Source organism: Rissa tridactyla, chromosome 2 (assembly GCF_028500815.1).
Source record: "Rissa tridactyla isolate bRisTri1 chromosome 2, bRisTri1.patW.cur.20221130, whole genome shotgun sequence".
NCBI lineage: Eukaryota > Metazoa > Chordata > Aves > Charadriiformes > Laridae > Rissa > Rissa tridactyla.
This window is the reverse complement of record NC_071467.1, coordinates 161,772,412-161,790,551: the sequence shown is the minus strand read 5'-3', so window position 1 is coordinate 161,790,551 and position 18,140 is coordinate 161,772,412. Positions and strand designations below refer to the sequence as shown.

At 38.0% G+C, this 18,140-nt stretch overlaps 1 protein-coding gene across 1 annotated transcript in view; it reads left to right on the top strand.

Annotated features, from left to right (window-relative positions):
* The window catches only part of LOC128906005 (sodium channel protein type 5 subunit alpha-like), a 43,566-nt gene that overhangs the window by 14,170 nt on the left and 11,256 nt on the right, over positions 1-18,140 (top strand). Inside the window, exons 10-20 of the mRNA XM_054192785.1 lie at positions 850-1,044; positions 2,583-2,774; positions 4,979-5,081; positions 6,275-6,513; positions 6,636-6,788; positions 7,878-8,231; positions 9,004-9,447; positions 11,472-11,591; positions 13,974-14,085; positions 15,202-15,356; positions 17,474-17,647. Of these exons, the coding sequence (XP_054048760.1) occupies positions 850-1,044; positions 2,583-2,774; positions 4,979-5,081; positions 6,275-6,513; positions 6,636-6,788; positions 7,878-8,231; positions 9,004-9,447; positions 11,472-11,591; positions 13,974-14,085; positions 15,202-15,356; positions 17,474-17,647 (2,241 nt within the window). The remainder of the gene's footprint in view (positions 1-849; positions 1,045-2,582; positions 2,775-4,978; positions 5,082-6,274; positions 6,514-6,635; positions 6,789-7,877; positions 8,232-9,003; positions 9,448-11,471; positions 11,592-13,973; positions 14,086-15,201; positions 15,357-17,473; positions 17,648-18,140) is intronic.

Below are 18,140 nucleotides of genomic sequence, written 5' to 3'. Positions count from 1 at the left end.
TGGTATTAAAAAAAAAAGTGGAGCCTTTATGTTTTGATCGAGAGTTGAATGTAACTTTTAAATTATGGTTTTTGACAAAAATGATACAAAAATTGCATGTAGGGAACTCTCTGGATCCCATATATTTATGCAGTGCCTTTGCTAGAAGGGAATTATCCTCTGGCTTGTTCTATAGCTTTCATATGGTCCACTTTAACTTTTTTCCAGCAACCTTTATTAACTGAAATTTTTTTTAAATTGGATACATCATCTTTTTGCCATTTGGAGTCACGTGGTTTTTAGTTTTTAATGTCTCAGAGCTTAATTTTGAGCTGCCTCCTCTGCTGCCATTTAAAGGAGTAAGAATAGGCAATCAGTTTAAATATTGCCTCTGATTCACTAATTATAGAATCTTTCATGATCATTTAGATAATTGTAGCTTTCATCCATATTACTGAGTTTTATTAATTTATTCTGTAGTCACCTGTATATCTCTTTACAGCTGAAGTTGTCTTCTTATAACCTAAACTGATGATTATTTGACCGATTTGCTGGGAGGTATTTCATTTAATTTTAAATGGATTTTGTTAATTCTTCTCTGCAGTACAGGTCATCATTATGAATGTTTGATGGTCTGTTACATAAAGAGAAAACATTGTATGATCACAGAGGAGTTTTTAAGAGCTGAAATTTATTTACTTGAAGACCAGGGGAACTCCTGACTAGAAGTATTTCTAGACGTTCTGTATAACTTAGACCAGAGGTAGATCCTACTGTTGTTTAAAGAAAACAGGGCGGTATGTTGACCTTTTGTATTTTATAGGAAAACAAATTGTTTAAAGTTAGATAACCTTTACCTTTTCTTCACAGACTATCCGTACATCTGGAAAGAACTACATTTTATTTTTTCTGGGCGTCATCTTTTTATGCTCATTTTATCTCTTCAATCTGATCTTGGCTGTAGTAACTATGGCATATGAAGAGCAAAATAGAGCTACTCTTGCTGAAACAGAGGCAAAGGAAAAATTACTTCAGGATGCCCAACAAATTCTAGAGAAAGAAAAGGTTTGTAAATTGCTATATATAATACGTAATACGTGGTTCCTTTTGTTTTCTTCTGTTTGTGAATTAGAAAAATAAGATTTTTAATTAAACACGTGCTTTTTACAATATTTTCTCACACTTCATTTCTCTATTTCTCTGTCTCTTTATAAATATATCTTAAATACACCTGTATGTATAATATGTATATTTAAATATATAAAAATATTTCTGCGATACAAACACACAGCATGAGTCCAAGTTAAATCATATGAAGTTTTAGGATTTGCAGACCTGACCTTGTATAAGAATGGCTGCTGCAAGTATATATATAGCTTTTATGGCTTTGCATAAGTGCCTGTACTCTGTGGTTTGCCCCATTCTTGTACAATACCACCATTGCTGTGTACAAAAATTCCTTTCTCTGGGTGTTCCTTCTCGCTATTACGGCATAGTCTGATGAAGGAAGTATGAGTGGATAAATTTGCATCCATAAGAAAAGTTGTCATTTCCACAGTTCCCTGAGATCGGAAGTTCTGCTGCTGATAGATTTCAGGACTGATTAAAAATGCAAGCTTCCTGAGAGCCACTGTGCTCAGCTATTTTAAGGGGTGTCGTGCCCCTTTTTGAGTGATTGCTTGCAGAAGGACTACCAGTTGACAAGGGCAGGACTAGTCTTTGGCCAGGCTAATGCCATTAGTTACATATTACTGTAGAAGGACATCCAGAGACTGTGTTCATTTCTGTTGGTTTGGAGAGCTAATAGACACACACCAGATTTCTACAGTGTTTCCTCTTGGCACAATAGTGCCTAGATTCATTCATTCCTTGGCTTGCAGGGGACCAGGGATCACCTTCTTTTTATTTTATTCCTGAGGAGTGAAGCTCTGAGCTGAGGCAAAAAGGTAGACGGAAAATTATTGTAAGACATATTTTAGCTTCTAACTTCTTATAAAAAATACCTCTGATTTACTGCTAACAATCAGAAAAGACAGATTTGTAAAAGGACATAAAAATACTCTCTAGCAACTATTCATTTTCATTGTTAAATGAAAGGCATCACTGGTTTACCAAATTCCTCCTCTATAGCTGTTGACAGGTCTGTAATGTTTCTCTGTCTGAAATTCCAGCTTGCAAAGCTTTACTTAGGCTTTTCTTCCATCTGTTTTTCTTTCAACAGTATTAGTAGTTACGAAAGCCTTAACATTTTAGGATTCAGTTTGAGCCCTTAAGTCTTCTGTTGTCTTTGGGCTCAGGGTCCTTTCCAAAGCAAGAAAAGGAGAGTAAAAGGATACGCCATAATATTGTGTAATTCGGATACAAAATGCAATATCTAAAGGGGCAAGGACAAACTTTAATTACAGTAGCTGATAAGTAACCCTACTCTATCTTTCAGTATTGGGAATAGCATTTTGTACTCCTATCTTTTTATAGTAGTTTAATATTTGAAAGGGATGAATTATTACTGGAAAGCATTCAGATAGCATAGTAATTTAACTGTATATGATCCTAGTTCATTTGCCTTGTATTAATAGACCGACTTTTTGCTGTTTCTTATACAGATGTTGGCTGCTGGAGAGGGCAGTAAGGCCTTAGGTGTCAGATCTGAAACGTTAGTTACTGACTTGGAAAATTCAAAAGAAAGAGAGATGAAGAAAGAAAACCCTATTTCAACAGAAAGTTTAATTTTAGGTGATCATGGCAAAGAGGAACATATATTTCATTCACAGCCTGGTCACTGCCACAAGAAGCTTGTAAGTGTTTGAAATAGGAGATATGACTTGCATGTGATACGACAATTTGATGAGCAGAAAAGCTTTCTTTATTTGCAATTTCCACCCACCCCCCCTTTCTTTTTTTTTAAATCTTCTTTTTGCATGAGTTGGATTAATCTGTTTTTTAAAGCAATGTGAAAGTTAGATTTTGGGACCAGACAGAGACAGCATTATATGGACTTGAAAGGAAAGTTCAAAGTGGCAATCAGTAGCATACTTATGACACATTATAGCCCTTTGCACTTATAAATGTGGTAAGATCTGTCAGCATCTCTGTTGTACTATGTAAACAAACGTACAAAATCCTGTAAATTTTAGAATTTCCCTTTCCTTTTTTGTACACAAATTCTCTGGCTTAAATATTTAGGGTTGGATTCAGTTCAGTATGGAGACTTCTAATGTTAGAGGGCGTGATTCACTAGAAGCATTTAGTGCCATTTTAGATGTTCTTGGACAGGTTGGCTGTCCTGGATATCTTTGACATCTGTGGCACATCTTCCAGCACTGCGTGGATACCTTAAGCATATTAAGGCATCTCAAATGTTGCTAAATTCCTAGATTTAGGCAACTGTATTGTGCTCCAGGTTTTTCTTTGCAGGTGTTTACATGTGATTTAGGTTCTAAACTCCCAGAGTCGAAAGGAGATTTAATTTTTGGGGTCACAAACTGATACCAGTGACTTTAGAGGATTTCTAGAGTGTCTTACCTGGCCTCCACCTACTCTACAGAAAGGTACAAACATGATGTGTCTTGTCTCCTTAGTCTGAGACTGTGGATGTCTCAGGTACCAAATTTCTCAGTAGACCATCTCAAATGGCTTCAGATACTTATCTTTAAGTGAATCAAACTTATTTTATAAAAAAGCATTGATTATAATGGGATTTTAGATACATTGTGCACATGGACGAATTAAATGCAGATGTCTGAATATTAGGCTGAATCCCATATATGCTATTTCACATCTTGATTACAGCAGTGACTTCTGGCTTTGGAAAAGATCCCTCTGCTCATCGGTCCTTTCTAAATCCATTAAGAAACTGCTGTTAAGGCTTCTAATTCTTACTTTGCTTAATCTTGGGGTTTTTTTCCCAGTACCTTTGACACTGGCAAAATACCATATAACTCATGGATAGTCCTTACCATCATGTTACCTATGGTCCAGCATCCATGTAGAGTATACATTTGTTACCTTTTCAATACCTTAGTCCATGTGTGTATCTTCACTTAGCATGGCCAGTACACGTGTGACTGCTCTGGGGTGTCGTGCCGAGTTCTGAACTCTCCAGTAGAAGGATTAAATCGAGATATCACGCCAAGCCACTGGAGGCCTCCAAGATGATTAAGGGGCTGTAGCACGTGATGTGGGAGGAGGGGTGGAGAGGTTGAATTTGTTCAGCCTGAAGGAGAAAAGGAAAAGGGAAGAATCTTATTCCTGCTGTCTACTAATATCTAATGGGAGCGTATAAAGAGGAAAAAGCCAAGATCTTCTTACAGATGCACAATGGAAAGTCAAGGGGAAGCAGTTGCAACAAGGGAAATTCCAATTAGTTATTAAGAGGGGAAAAAATAATCACTGTCACAGAGGATAAACATTAGAACACGTCATCCACAGACATTTTTGGATCTTTGTATTTGCATTCAGAATGTGTCTGGAAAAGGCCCTACAGTTGAAGTTTGCCCTGCTTTGAGTGATGGAGTGGGAGGACTGAGAGAGTTGGGGTTATTCAGCCTGGAGAAGAGAAGGCTCCGGGGAGACCTTATAGCGGCCTTCCAGTACCCGAAGGGGGCTACAGGAAAGCTGGGGAGGGGCTATTTGCAAGGGCATGTAGCGATAGGATGAGGGGCGATGGTTTTAAACTAGAGCAGGGTAGGTTTAGATTAGACATTAGGAAGAAGTTCTTTACAATAAGGGTGGTGAGACACTGGAACAGGTTGCCCAGAGAGGTGGTGGAGGCCCCATCCCTGGAGACATTCAAGGCCAGGCTTGATGAGGCTCTGAGCAACCTGATCTAGTTAAAGATGTCCCTGCTCACTGCAGGGGGGTTGGACTAGATGACCTTTAAAGGTCCCTTCCAACCCAACACATTCTATGATTCTGTGATCTTAGGCTGGACATAATTTTTATATTGCCATTTATTCATATTCTCTTGTTATATTGTCTTCTGTTGTCCTTCTAACCAAAGAGGCAGATACTGCTGTCCTATGAATTGTCAGTGGACTCTATTAATGATCCTTTTCGAAGACAGAGGTTAATGAGTGCAGCCACTGTTATTACAGATAATTTGCGTAAGTCATTCTTTAATGTTTTTCCTATGGTGATAGTGTAACTTGACCTAAGAGATCAAAATGTCACAAACAGTCAGCATTATTTTAAAAGTCACTAGGGGAAATTATGCTGCAATCAAATGTAAATTTCAATAAAATAAATATTTTTGTATCTCATGTAACTGCAACTGTAACTTGCAATTACCAAGGGTAAATCATGCCTGACCTGTACGATAAAATGACTGAGGTTTTTGGATGAGGGGAGAGCAATGTTTTAATTTACCTTGACTATAGCAAGGCTTTCAACACTGTCTTCCACAGTGTTTTTTCACACACCGTTAGGGTCTGCATGGGCGGCCAACCAGCTGGACAAAAAAATGGTTGGATGTTTGGGCTTCAATTGTCTGGTGAGCAGGTTGTGTTCCACCTGGAGGCAGGTAACAAGTCGAGTACCACAGGATGTATCCTAGGACACCTTTTGTCCTAAGTGACCTGGAGGAGGTAACAGAGGGCTTGTTCTTAAATTTTGCAGATGACACCAAATTGGTGGGGGGGAACCACTTGAAACCACTGGAGGTAGGAGCTGCCATCTGGAGGGACTTAGTCTGGAGGAATAGGCCAAGAGGAACTTTATGAAAATTCAACCAGAACAACTGTAAACTTCTGCATATCTGCAAGAACCTCTCGCGACAATACAGGCTGGGAGCTGGCTGGCTGGGAAGCAGCTCTGCAGGAAAGACCCCGTGGGTCCTTTTGGGCAGTGGGCTGAGCCTGAGCCAGCAACATGCCCTTGCAGCAGCAATGGCTAACAGCATCTTGGACTTAAAAGGAGCGTAGCCAGGAGAAAAGTGATTATCACCCTTTATTAAGCACTTGCTAGATCACATACTACGCCCAGTTTGCAGGCCCAACTTCCCCAGTACAAGAAATACATTTGACTTCAGTAAAGGGAACCACATGTTTATAATAAACATATGAAGAGGTGGATAATATCACCTGTTTCTGTAATTATGGGTTTTGTTGATGGTGGCCTTTAAACAGCCTGTGATTAGTTTGTGTAGAATGAGTGAAACACTTTTTTTCAATGATGCCATTCTGCTCACATGAGATTGATTTTTCTTTTCAGTCTTTTGCATGTCTGATTGCCTTTTTCTTAATACTATGAAATTCCACATAAGATTATTTGTATGTCATTTTCCTTTTTTGTCATTTAGAACTGCAAGAGTCAAAACTGAAATGTCCTTCATTTTGGAAACGTTTTGCTCACAAGTATCTAATTTGGAATTGTTGTCCATTCTGGAGAGTAGTCAAAGAGAAGGTGAAATTAGTAATTTTGGATCCATTTGTTGATCTCTTAGTCATGGTTTGCATTGTCGTGAATACCTTATTCATGGCTCTGGAGTACCCTAAAATGCCAGACAATTACTGTAAAATGATTTTTATAAGTGACAAGGTAAGTAAGGTCTATGTGAGATTGAATTTGGAGTTATAACCCCATATTTACACTGGGACAAGCCCTTAAGGAGACATACTTTTTCAGTGACTTTTTGCTGCATTTCTTTTTCCTCTTTCCAGGTCTTCACCCTGATTTTTACAGCAGAAATGATCTTGAAAATCATCGCTCTAGATCCTTACTACTATTTTCAGCAGAAATGGAATATTTTTGATAGCATAGTTGTTATGATTGGCCTAATAAGCTTTAAAGAAAATCTGTCGTCTTTCAGGCTGGTAATTGTCTCTCTTTTAAAAGTACACCTGTTGTATAGGTTTGTAAAAGATTACAGTGAAATATCCTCAAATTATTTTACTGATAAATCTGTTAAATCAGTTCTCTTAGTAAATAGTAAGACAATATGAATGTTTAATTAGAGTGAATATTAAATGAATATTAAAGAATATGTTCAATATGTTTATTATACTGTGTGTACTGGATACTACAAATCCTCTGGCACAGTGACCCCCTTGGAGATTTGACCTAGCAGAGAGTTCTCCGATTCCCTGTTAGGTCTATACAGTAGCGCTGCTCAACTACATTTCAGATCTTCGATTAGGAAGAGATATTATCTGACTGTTTTCATGAGCTTACGGATAGCAAAGGTTCCTTCACAGCTTTTCCTTTTGAGTTGAGATTTGTAAAGTAATGTAGCTTTCCTCAAGGCTTAGACTCAAGGAAAAATGTAAGGAGAGATCTAAGGAGACCTCAAGGCTTTCCTCCATCTTAGGGAAAAGGAGGAGTAGCTCTGAGATGTCTATGTATAACGTTAACTTTTTTGCTTATGTCCTTACTGTGTATTTAGTATGCTAAATTTACTAATTATTTCTAGCATTCTTTGTACCTTTTTAAGGTCATTGCACCTAGAAATTCAGTTGAATTCTGTTTTGTGTATCACGACTGAGAGATTTTAACAGTCCGGAATGCTAATTTGACTAAAAATGTCCTTTTTACTCATGAGGGTGCATAGAATAGATCCCATCTGACTTTTCAGATCCTATTTTAGGTCTGTTAGGTGAGAGGTAGAAAAAATTCTTTTTTCAATTTTTATCTGATTGTATTTGATTTAGTCCAAAATGCAGTTGTTTCATAAGCCTCGTCCAAATACCTCTTAGCCACTTGATTATTATTACTATTATTTTTATTGCTATTAATAATAATAGACTTACACATGCTTGTATTTAACTTAGCACGGACAATTTGAAATGATGATGGTGTTACTGAAGTAAAGACAGCATGATAAATGCAGGGTCTGTTTTTTACGTGTGCTGTGCTATCTGTTCAGTGTTCCCCACTCACGTTGTTCTCTTGTGTTCTACTTACAGCTCAGGATCTTCAAATTGGCAAAGTCCTGGCCAGCCTTAAATACTCTTATGAAAATAATTCTAAACTCAGTTGGTGCTCTGGGTAACCTCACTCTGGTTTTGATTATCACTGTATTTATTTTTGCTGTAGTAGGAAAGCAGGTTTTGGGCAATTATTATGAGGATAATTTCTGTAAAATAAACACAGATAAGAATTTACGCTGGCATATGAAGGACTTTTGTCATTCATTCCTGATTATATTCCGAATATTATGTGGAGAATGGATTGAAACTATGTGGGAATGTATGGAAGTGGCTGGAAAAGGACTATGTCTTCCCATTTTCTTGCTAGTGCTGGTGATAGGAAACCTGGTGGTGAGTTTCAAGCTATTTTTCAGTCCTTATTGAATGCATGCAGTTACACTGGCATCTTTTTTTCCAAGGCAAGAGTATTCACACTATTCTCTTTTCTGGATGTTACTTAATATATATTTTTCTTCTGTCTTTTTTTTCCTTTTCCCCATCTTTCTCTCCCAAGAGATAGCTGCTAAGCAAAATAATACACAAAATTATTCTTTCTACCCAGAGTATAGAAGTGCAGTGCTTTTGATAATTTGGTGTTCGATTTCTTCATCATTTGTGTTGTTTGTATCAAATAACCGAACTGCTCAGTGCTTTTAATGCTTACCAACTTATCCTTATATTATCAGAAGTTTATACTTCACAGATTTCCTGGTTTGTGTGACATATACTAGATCCGATGTGTATATACTGGAAGATGAAATCTTTTTCATCTGCGTGGTTTGTTGGCCTATACCAGATCCTTTTTGATGGTGCTGTTATTAAAAGTTAACTTTGCCTGCTGTTTTTCAACATGTTTTCAACATGTCCTCATACATTATGGACATCAGAGCACGTGAAACTAAATTTGATATACCTGAACCCTCACTTCCTTCCTTTTTGTGCTGCCTTTCCTTCCAGAAGGAGCCATATCATACTGTGTTAATATTCCAGTATAACAGTAAATAATTTCATTACAGTGGCTGATGAAAGTGAGATTGAGATTTTTTTTTTATCTAAATAGGGTTTTCTGAAATGTCTTTTCTGTTAGTAATAGTGACTCCAACTTACTTTTAACTATTTTAAGGTGCTCAACCTATTCATTGCCTTGCTGCTGAGTTCGTTCAGTACTGACTCCTCAATGGGACAAGAGGACACTGAAGAAATGACGAAATGTCAGATTGCCATTGCACGGATTCACAAGGGCCTGCAGTCCGTGAAAAACAGAGTTTGGGATCATTGTGGCAAAATAATGAAACGAAACCACAAAAAAACAGCCAAAAGGAAGTCTCTGGTGAAAATTTCTACCAAGGACATTGAGGAAAATAACTATGCCATGACAGATGTCAGAAAGGATATAGACAACAATTGCTTTGACAGTGGGTATCAGAACACTGAAGAGAGCTCCTCAATAACAAGGAAATGTGAAGAATTTTTAACCAGTCATGTTCCCATTGCAGTAGCAGACATTAACACCAACGAAGGGGATGATGAGCACAGTGTATGCACAGAAACAGAATACAGAAAACAGGTAAAAGATTAATGTTTGAAAAATTATTGTAATTTGCATCTGTAAATATAATCTGGAAGACTCAACAGGAGATGTTATCCCTTCTGTCATTTCTGCCATTTTACTTTTTTTGTTCTTCTAGTAGCTCCAAAATACAAGAGCTACCAAATAGTCTTAGTTATTCAATAAGAGATGTTGAATATCCACTGTTTCATCATTCTCCTCATTGATAGCCATAATTCTGCTTCTGTCTGTTTTGTTTCCATTTATTGCTGTCAATTGCATGAAGTTTGATCAAGAGAGACATTCTTTCTTTTTGTCTTCTTTGCCTTACCGATGACACCTGGAATGGTGGCACCTGGCCTGGCAGGCCTCTTGTGTTGCTTATATGTTGCTTCTCAATTGCATGGAATCCAAAGGGAATGCAAATAAAAGCTTCACCTTAAAAAAATAATTCTTAATGTTTTTTTTTAACCCTCTATTCATGTCTTGGATACTTTGGACTCCCCTTTATATCTTTTTATTTTATTGTGTTGGGCAGGATTAAGGTCAAGTTTTAGGCACTTAAATACAGATACCTAAATACAGATTTCTGCATGTGAGTGAGGCATTTATACTGCCATGATAGTTAATAATGGTGCAATTAATTTGCCTATATATAGGCATTTAGAGATATTTGGGATATGTCAGGTGTTTGTCATATCCACATGGAACTGGTACCTTTTAGCCCATTGACAGTACTGCAGCTCCGTATGAAACATCCAGTAGTAGTTTCAGCTCAGCTCAGCACACAGGGACCTCAAGTTATTTTTTTTTAGAAGCCTGCCTTATTCACAGGCAGTAGTAATAATGAGAAAGAGACTCCAATATACCTTGCCTGCAATCTTTTGTCAGAAGGTAAACAAAATAAATATGAACCCTTCTCAGACCTGTACTAAAGGACGTAGCAATAGATGCCGGCTTATACAACAGAAGGATGAGCTGTTTTGCAGGTTTTTCACATAAAGCAAGTTAGAAAGCCTCTTACAGAAAGTAGTGTATGAATGATTTTCATTTAAGTCTTTTTATTAATTTCTGCTTATTTCTCCAGCTGCCACATTCAAGTAGGAATGAGCTTTTCTAAGGTGTTGTAACTGTGCTTTTTTTCTTCATAGGTAAAAGTGGTGGTGTAAGCGTGTGGCAATGTAGGGTTTAGTTCATTTAAAACACATTCCAAATGTGTGTGCAGCAAGCTGAGGTTGAACACCAGGCTTTGATGACTATACTTTACCTAGATTAACTTGTTAAAGATTGTATTTTATGAGCGTCAGTTGTAATTGTGATATCACCATATTTTAAATCTATCAGAACAGGTATTTGGGCAAAAAGTGCAGTTACCTATTGTTACTCCATGACAGAAATGTCAAAAGCAGGGGCTATTTTTGGGTGGATTATCATATGGTCAGTGTCTAGGTGGACTGATACAGTCCATTTTTATGTTTTTGGTCACAAGAGGAGGCATCGTCAGTGGAATACCTTTGGACAAGTTCTCAAAGAAGCAGAAATTGCTGATTACCTTAGAATAGTCTGTGGCTATTTGAAATATGTTGTCCATAAGCATTTTATGCCAGAAATTCTTTCCCCACTCCCATGGAATCTGGTATTGCTTGGAATTTGTAGTTGCAAAAGGACTGAGAGCTGATTTGGATCACTTAGGTCTTCTGCCTGCGACTACAAACACGAGGCTGTTAGGGTCCAGCTGCAAAGGTTGCTACTGAGCCAGTTCATCAGAATTTAGTGAATTGGATGTAGGAATCCATCAGTGGGCTAAAAGTAAATCTTGAGGAATGATACATTTCCAAAGTGTAACCACAAGACCACAGTATTTGAAATCAAGGAAGAAACCGTTTACCTGCCTTTTAGAGATACCATTTCATTATCTGTAAAAAGCCAAACATCCTAAATTTTGTGGATGCTTTAGATTCTGCTAAAGAATTTTGGTTTTTAAGAATGACTGTCAGGAAGAAAAATGTAGAAAATTAACTGTTTTGCATTATTTCATGTAGGGAAGCAGTTTAAGACATAGAGAACAGTGCCGGAGTTCAAGCAGCTTTAGTCAGATTTCTGGGACGTCTGAAACTATAAGTGGTTTTTCAGAAACACACCAAAAGAAAGAGCAAAAAGAGGTAATTATAACTTTTATCATCTTGTGGAATATGTTAGAGTTGAAAATTGTCACATTCAACAATGACAGGACAAGCTGGGGTTTTCCAAAGAGTAGCAAGTATAATCCCAGTGAAGACGATACATCTCTCTAGAGGTAATAATTCTTTTAAAGCATGGAAGTTTCATAGAATAGAATCATTGAATAGTTTGGGTTGGAAGGGTTCTTTAAAGGTCATGTAGTCCAACCTCCCCCTTCAGGGACATCTTCAACTAGATCAGGTTGCTCAGAGCACCGTCCAACCTGACCTTGAATGATTCCTTTGGGGTATTTAATTGGTGTTTCCCTGGTGGCTCCCATTACCTCAGGAGCTCCTGGCTCGTCTCTGTAAGACTTCAGGTGTGCTGCAGTGTAACCAGCATTTCTCACAGCAACAGGCTGCAGGCCCTCGCTAGCACAACATCCCTCTAACTATTGCCTGTTGTCCCGCAGCTTGTCACGGCCAAGCCTGATATTGCCCTCCTCAAGCCTGGTTTAAAGCTCTGTCAATGAGCCCTGCCAGCTTGTGAGCAAAGACCCTCTTCCCCCTTTCAGAAAGGTGAATCCCATCTGATGCCAGCAAGCCTAGCACCGTGTAGGCCCTCCCGTTATCGAACAAGACAAAATTATGTTGGTGACAGCAGCCACGGAGCCATGTATTAGTAGACCGGGCTCATCTGTTTCTTCCAATGTTGCTGCCTGCAACTGGAAGGAGAGAGGTAAAAATAACCCGTGCTCTGGATTCCCTTACCAGCCATCCCAATGCCCTGTAGTCTCTTTTGGTCCCTCTTGGACTACACGTTGTGGCTTCGTCACCACCCACATGGAGGAGCAGCAATGGGTAATAGTCCAAGGGCTGTACCAGGCTGGGAAGTTTCCTAGTGGTGTCCTTAACCCAGGCCCCAGGGAGGCAGCAGACTTCCCAACGAGGGAAGTCTGCCCAACATATTGGACCCTCTGTTCCCCTCAGAAGGGAGTCACCTACAACTATAGCCCACCTTTTGTTCCTCGTGGAGGTGGTCGTGATGCAGGGAGTAGGCCTTTCTGACCTTGGCAGCACCTCTGGTGAAGACGGACCGTCATCCATTGACTGGTCTTTCACATCCAGAGCCTTGTACCTGTTGTGCAGAGGCACATGGGAAGGAGGGAGTTCGCCTGCCACCCTGAGAGTCGACTTGACTCCATTCACTCCTCTTCTTTAAGCTGCTACCTTCAGTTTGTTGCTCATGAACAGACAGGGCTAACAGTGCAACTTAATATATTATTTTGTACAAAATAAATAAACAGAAATTAACCAAGGTACTTTAAACACATGTGATACCTACTACTGATTTTAATAGATAATTCTGTTTGCTGTCATCATTGGATGCAAAGATTTTTTCTCTAGAAACGGTTCCCAAAACAACCATACTTTTTCTGGACTAGAAACTTAGTTTATTCTAATACAGTAGAGTTCCACATCAAAAAAGGTGAAGAATCATGGCTTGCCTGCAATGACCCTGAAAATTAAATGGAAGTTCAGCAACTTTTTGGATTACTACCTCCAAAAGTCAAACCACTTTACCATTTTCTGGTTTTAGATAAAGTTGTCAGAAGTTTTGATTTTTATAAATTATCTAATTATATTTATATAAAAAATAATATTTAAAAGATTAAAATGCCCATGAACTTAAATAATTGCATTTTTGTCTATGTTGACGATTCCCCTAGGAACTTAAGTTAGTGTAGAGCAGCGTGGCTGTCAACAGAGGCAGTTCTCCCTTCTTCTGGCTTCTCATTCTTACCCCTATTCCACATGCCTTCCCTTTCCATGTCATACAGGGCACTTACACCTTATGGCTGATGTATTGCTTTATTACTTTTTCTTTATACTTGTTTTCCTTATCATCTTTAGTTTTAAGGGTGTGTAGGTTACCTGCCAATAACTACAGTTCTTTGAGATGCGTAGACCATATGTACATTTCTGTCCTGATAGGCCTTCCCGTCTTTAAGCCTTTTGAGACATGGTTTATATCTCTGAAAATGAAAAGAGAATTGGATTGGCACGAAGAAATCAGATTGTTCTCTAAAGTTCTAGCATAGTGTAATCTCTCCTATTTTCCTTCCTGCAAGTCCAATGCAGACAACTAGAAGAAAACAAAAAACTTATTAAATTAAAGCCATAGGAACAAAGATTAGAGATTAGCCTTTTCTTTCCTATTATTTGTAATTTTGTTTTAGTAGTTCAGCAAAATTAAAATAATTTATACCCTACAGATATTTTTTTTGGGGGGGAGAGAGGATGATAAGTTTCATTTATTTTAAATGTGGTAACCTTATTAATGAAAAGCAAATAAATTCTTCTCTTTGCTGTTCTCCTGTGCAGAAATGTGATGTCGGTAGCTATTCTGAAGCCAGCACTGTGGATCCAGTTGTTCTTCTGGAGATTTTTCCCAAGCCTGAAAAGGCACACCTACCTAAGGACTGTTGTGCAGAAAGTAAGAATCTTTTATGTATTGTGGTGACACCAAACCAACCAGTATTCAAAGCTATCTGTTTGGAACCTTTCCAAACTGGTGGAAACGGTTTTCTCGAGACGCTTATTTGTAAACATAAAACCTCAAATAAATATATCTGAAACCAGCACAGAACTGGAGCAGGGTTGGGATGCCTGAGCACAGGCACTTAGTACCATATGAGATGCCTGCAAGTATACAAGACAATTGCGTGAAGCTGGCAGAACTGTCACAGAAGCTGTAGGATATCTGAAGAAGCCTAAACCGGTTGTAAACCCCCGTGTTTTGGCTCCAGATGCCACCTTTGGAGTGCGATTTACTTTTATATATTGAGGCGTCAGATTGTAGGTATCTGTATATGAGCAAAGGCATTCAAAGCACTTCTGAAGGGGCAGCTGGAGGTCAGTTAGGATATGTATGTTGGTACCTGGTATCTTAAATGGCACTTCAACTGAATTTTTCTGAGCTCCTGGTACAGTAGATAAATATCCGGTCAATACAGCTAATGGAATTCAGAGGACTGTACAGCTCATCCCAATGTGGACACCTACCTTTGCTTGCCTGAATGGTGCCTTAGACTCCATTGACTCTCATGGTCCAATCCTACTGCCTTTACAGATTAATGAAGAAATATGTTTCTGGTGCAAAACAGGGAACACAGAATCGAGTTATAATGTCTCTGCAGTGCAATCAAGTGAAATAATCAGTAAAAATAATAATTTACTAAACCTCTAGTAAGGTAGTATCTCATTTGAATGCAGAAAATAAAATAAGCTAGTTTTTAGATAGAAGTAATGGCTGGTTTTGTGCCCACAAGTCCTTCCGTGGGCACACAAATTCTACAGAAGGGCTTGTAGGCACAAAAGCTTCTCTGCTTTTTTCCATCTATGAGTTTCTCTATTAAAAGAAATTATTTTCATCTACAAATTTTGCCTTTTCTTTAGCTTTAGACCGTTTGAGCTACAGCATCACCCCACAGGTAAAACAGCACATTCTTTGTATAGTCTGTAGAAGCTCATTTGAAGATGTCTTACACTTTTTAGATTCCATGTCTCCACATTTTCCATGGAACCAATATGCTGTTCTTTCTCTTTTCAGGTTGTGTTGAATGTTTCCCATGTTGTGCAGTGGATACCACAAAGTTTCCAGGCAGCACTTGGTGGAAATTTAGAAAAACCTGCTACAGAATTGTTAAACATAGCTGGTTTGAAAATTTTATAATTTTTGTGATAATATTGAGCAGCGCAGCACTGGTAAATTTAGTTTAATTTCTCAGATTTTGAATTGATGGTTGCCAGTAAAGAATCATATTATTATATTTAATTTCATTCTTCTACTCTCACATTCCTTTCCCCAGGGAGAGACAAGAGTATAATGTGTCCCTTAGAAGTTATAAGGCTCTTCTCTACTTGGATAAGATATTTAAATATATGGAATCATAGTCTTCTCCATAGTTCTTCATGGAACAAAGTTCTTCGCACACTTGTGTGCTTAATTAGGAGGCTAAACCAGAGTCTGAAATTACATAGGAGAGCTTAAAAAAATAAAAGTACTTCTAAATTTGTAAAGCAGACTTACTGCTCAGTAAAAATTTAGATTTAAAATCATCCAAACATTAAGATGATCAGAACCTAAAAGTGAAGATGGCTGCAAACCGGTAGATGCTAGTCTGATTATATCCATTTCTACATATTCACTAAGTCTTCTGAAAGTAATCTGTTAAATAAAACATTATATAGTGCAGAAGGAACATAACCAACTAGTGTGAAAACCATTCTATGATATGATATGATATGATATGATATGATATGATATGATATGATATGATATGATACGTAGCCGAGCTAATCCTTGCAAAACAGTTGACGTGACTTTGCTACCATGGTCTCCTGGACTAAAGGTCTGTGGACCATCTGGGTCAGTCTCCCATGTAACAGAGCCTGCTATTTCCTTAGGGAGTGTTGACTGTTAATGAACTTATTAAAAAATAGTAGCAGAATAGGAGATTTCACAGTCAGATAAGGAGCTGTTAAGTGCAGAGCTGATATAGATTGGAACTGGATATGGGTTAAAGCTTTGACACCCTCTGCATGGTTCCTGACCTTTGTCACAGACTACAGCCATGTGACTTTGGGCAAATGAATTGGTCTCTTTACACTTCGTTTGCTCTTCTATAAAATAAATATGTTGTGTTACGACATCCCAAGGATGTGAGATGGTGTATTCCTCTTGAGATGACACACTCTGAAACTTCGCATTTCAACTTTTTTAGTCATCTCATGGCAAGAAATAAGATAGAAAGTTAGCAGCTGCAGAGACAATGTCAGAGAAGGGGACACACAATTGAATGAGGAGGAGAGAAAGGGAAGTTGTTAGTTAAATGATCTGATGTGCTCTAGAGACACGCTGAGCTCTTGAGACAGAGTTAAAAAGAGGGAGACAAGAGGAGATTGAGTAATTTATATCTAGGAATTGTAGGTTTTTGGAAGGACTGTGTACAGGGTGGCTTATGATGTATCTACATATGTAAAAAAATTTAAGTAAAAGTAATGACAGACGTGGATTTGTAAGGGGGAAATAGTGGTGCTCAAAGTGGATGGATAAATCATTAGAAATGTTGGCAGCAAAAGAGAAATGGAGATGGAGCTCTAAGGTAGGGGAGAAATGAATGAGAGGAAGAGTAAAGACATTGCCAGAGGCTTGGTGAGGAAATGATACAGATGTTAAAAGGAATTGTAATTAAATTTATCAAAAACTTCAAATAAATTAGCAAGGCAGCAAAGTGACACAAATGAACAATGATGTAAACCACAGCAATCAATATAACATCTTCCTAAACCCTTACTGACATTAAAGTAATGTCAGGGTTTAGGTGAAAAAATGTGAAACTCCAGGAATTAACAGTTCCAGATAAGGTGTTTGTCATGTTTTTTCATATCTGTGTTACAACTCTGCAGGCTGACTAAAGATGACTCCTTTGGAAGGTCTAGTTCTGGAAGACAGTGGTTAATGTGTTTAAATCCATCTTTATTATGAAGAATTTTACACCAGCACCTTCAAAATTATCCGTTAAATTATCCCGCTAACTTGGGAAGCCAAGATTTTTGCTATCCATAATTGATCCTCATCAGGTATTTTTTGAAGAAGTGTTGAGCGTTAACAACTGAAAGTATGGGATTTTTCAATCAACCTGAAAATGAGACAACTTATTTTACAATTTAGGTTTTTGCTTCTAAGTATAAAACTTAAGTGGTGGTTGCTCATGATTTAATATGAAATATAACAAGCCAAACTGTGTATCTTGTGCAATTTAAAAATAATTTTCCATAAAACTACTGAACTGTTTTAAAACTGCATTCTAAAATTCCAGGCATTTGAAGATATTCACCTGCATGAGAGAAAAAATGTGAAAAAGCTCCTAGAGTATGCCGATGTAATATTTACCTACATCTTTTTTATGGAGATGCTTCTGAAATGGGTAGCTTATGGTTTGCACAGTTATTTCACAAATGCCTGGTGCTGGCTTGACTTCATCATTGTATGTGTAAGTATTATATTCAGCTTGTCTTACATTTTGAATTTCAATATTTTCTACGTAGAGAATAACATGTAAAATCTGATTATGAATAAACATATAGTTACCAATTTGGTTGTTATACTAGCATTCTAAAATACTATGTGAACTTTTTTTTTTTAAAAAAAAAGTGTTTCAAATTAGAAGGAAAGAATTCCATTACGGAATCACGGAATCTTCAGAGTTGGAAGGGACCTCTAGAGATCATCTAGTCCAACTCCCCTGCTAGAGCAGGATTGCCTAAAGCACATCCCTCAGGGCTGCATCCAGGCGGGTCTTGAAAATCTCCAGAGAAGGGGACTCCATAGCCTCCCTGGGCAGCCTGTTCCAGTGCTCTGTCACCCTCACCGTAAAGAAGTTTTTCCGTGTATTTGAACGGAACTTCCTATGTTCTAGCTTGTGCCCATTGCCCCTTGTCCTGTCACTGGGAACCATTGAAAAGAGCCTGGCTCCGTCCTCCTTA